Here is a 2,084-nt window from a genome sequence, read left to right as displayed (position 1 = left end):
GTATCTAGTTCATGGAAATTACCATGAAATTATAGAATTCCCTGGTTGACTTAGATATGGCCTGCAACTGTCCATGTTAGACCTGTATGAATTTTACTCTACATTCTGACATAGTAAAAGAAAGTATGATTATTCATAATTCTTCATGGTACACACAGTTGTAACATGGGATATATATTCACTATTTCAGACAGATATTTGAGAAAAATTCAGAAAAGAAGAGATGATTATGATGATACATGTATAATTGAAGAAAAGGAAGAGGAGAGAAATTTGGGATTCTGCAATTTTGAATGTCAGACTATTTCAAATGTAGAGAGTTTCAGATTACTTTTCACAGACTGTAATGTACGTTATCTTTTTATTATTCTTTATTGAAATAACCTTTTCCTTTTAGTGCTAGATACTGCAGGACAGGAAGAGTTCAGTGCAATGCGGGAGCAATACATGCGTAAAGGAGATGGTTTCATGTTGGTCTATTCGGTCACCGATAAGCAGAGCTATGAGAATATCCCACACTTCTACACACAGATTCTGCGTGTTAAGGATAGGTGAGTATGAGGAAGGAGACAAAGTATCGGTTATTTTGTTTTACTTTTTCTTACTTTCTCTTTTTTTTCTCGTTTTTTTCTTTCTTTTCTTTTTTTTAGCAGTATTTTCTAAAATGTGGTATCCATGAAAAATAACTTCGCCTGTGTGGCATGCAATAAAAAACTGTTTTTGATAAATTTTAAATACTTATGTGCACTTAAATGCTAGTGTAAATGCACCTAGTAAATATAATTAATGTTGGTAGGCACACTGACAATGCTATTAGTGTAATTTGTAACACAAAAAGTTTTTGCACACACAAATATGCACAAATACAGACAAGGCAAGTTTTCTCATACATTTCTGGGTGTCATTGACAGGAAGTGAGTACATTCAAGATAATTGTTTGCCATGAGATTGTTAAAACCTTGGAAGGGTGTCTTTGCCACTGTTAAAACCTTGGAAGGGTATCTTTGCCACCGTTAAGACCTTGGAAGGGTATCTTTGCCACTTTAAATCTCATTTGGGATGTTAACCAAATTCAGTGGCATATGCTATAAGTTGAACTATGCTGAAAGACCTTTTTAGGATGAAAAGGCATTAGTCAGGGGGCATAGATATATATTTGTACAGAAATTAGGCTAAAGTAGTCAGAGAAGGAAAAGGGAGCATGCATATGGATATTTAGAGCTTGCAGTAAATAGTTGTCTTGATATCTTTGTGTCTGTATTGGTTTTTAAGATGTATTGGTTATGTGATCACTCAACCTAACTTTGTTGTACAGTGGGGATAAAAAAGTACTCAGCCAAAAGTTCATGAGCAGGGAACATATCTTGGGACATGAAGAATATGTTATATGCGTCTTATGCTGTCTTGTACAAAAAGTTGCAGGATTGGTATGATTATTATCCAAGTATAAAAACAAAAATTAATTTAAAGGTACACATGGAGAGAGATTTACAGATGTAATACAGTTAGTTGTGTCTGTTATTCCTTCTTTTGGATGGACAAACTATGTTGTAGCGTTGTCTCATTATGGGTGTCCAAAATGTTTTGCAAAAGTAATGGAAACTTTTGGAAATAGTTACATATCTTCAGTCATAGTTTGAATATCTTAAATAGTAGCAAGATATAGCAAGTACCATTAGTTTGAACTGTAACTAGGTGGAACACACAGGTCTACATAGATATCAGTATTTTCTGTGTATCCTGAAGAACACCAGGACTCGATATCCCAATAAACCACCTTATAAAAGGAGTTTGTTGCTCAGTGGTGAGTAAAAAGGAGGTATGGAAGGGAGTTAACCTTTAATTATAACTGTCTTGTGTTTGACCTACTAAATTTTACTTTTTCCATTTCACCTTCTTATAAAATCTAAGAAGCCTCATCTGTTATGCAAAATGATGTTTTTCTTCCCGTCCAAGTTTTACACTAGCGTACAAGAAAAACTGCACATACATGATCACGCTGTAGGCAGTCACATAAAGGTGACTTAGCTTTATCCTGACGTACCCAGAGTATTGTGTCATGGCAGCTGATTCATGTATATTGA

General features: G+C 34.5%; 1 protein-coding gene across 1 annotated transcript in view; it reads left to right on the top strand.

Moving 5' to 3' along the window:
• Nucleotides 1-2,084, top strand: part of LOC119588717 (ras-related protein M-Ras-like) — a gene marked incomplete in the record, with an annotated part of 28,774 nt that overhangs the window by 5,372 nt on the left and 21,318 nt on the right. Inside the window, 1 exon segment of the mRNA XM_037937355.1 lies at nt 398-551. Within this exon segment, the coding sequence (XP_037793283.1) occupies nt 398-551 (154 nt within the window).

This window comes from Penaeus monodon, chromosome 24 (assembly GCF_015228065.2).
Source record: "Penaeus monodon isolate SGIC_2016 chromosome 24, NSTDA_Pmon_1, whole genome shotgun sequence".
NCBI classification, from domain to species: Eukaryota; Metazoa; Arthropoda; class Malacostraca; order Decapoda; family Penaeidae; genus Penaeus; species Penaeus monodon.
The sequence above is the reverse complement of the archived record's forward strand: the minus strand, read 5'-3'. Positions and strand labels throughout refer to the sequence as shown.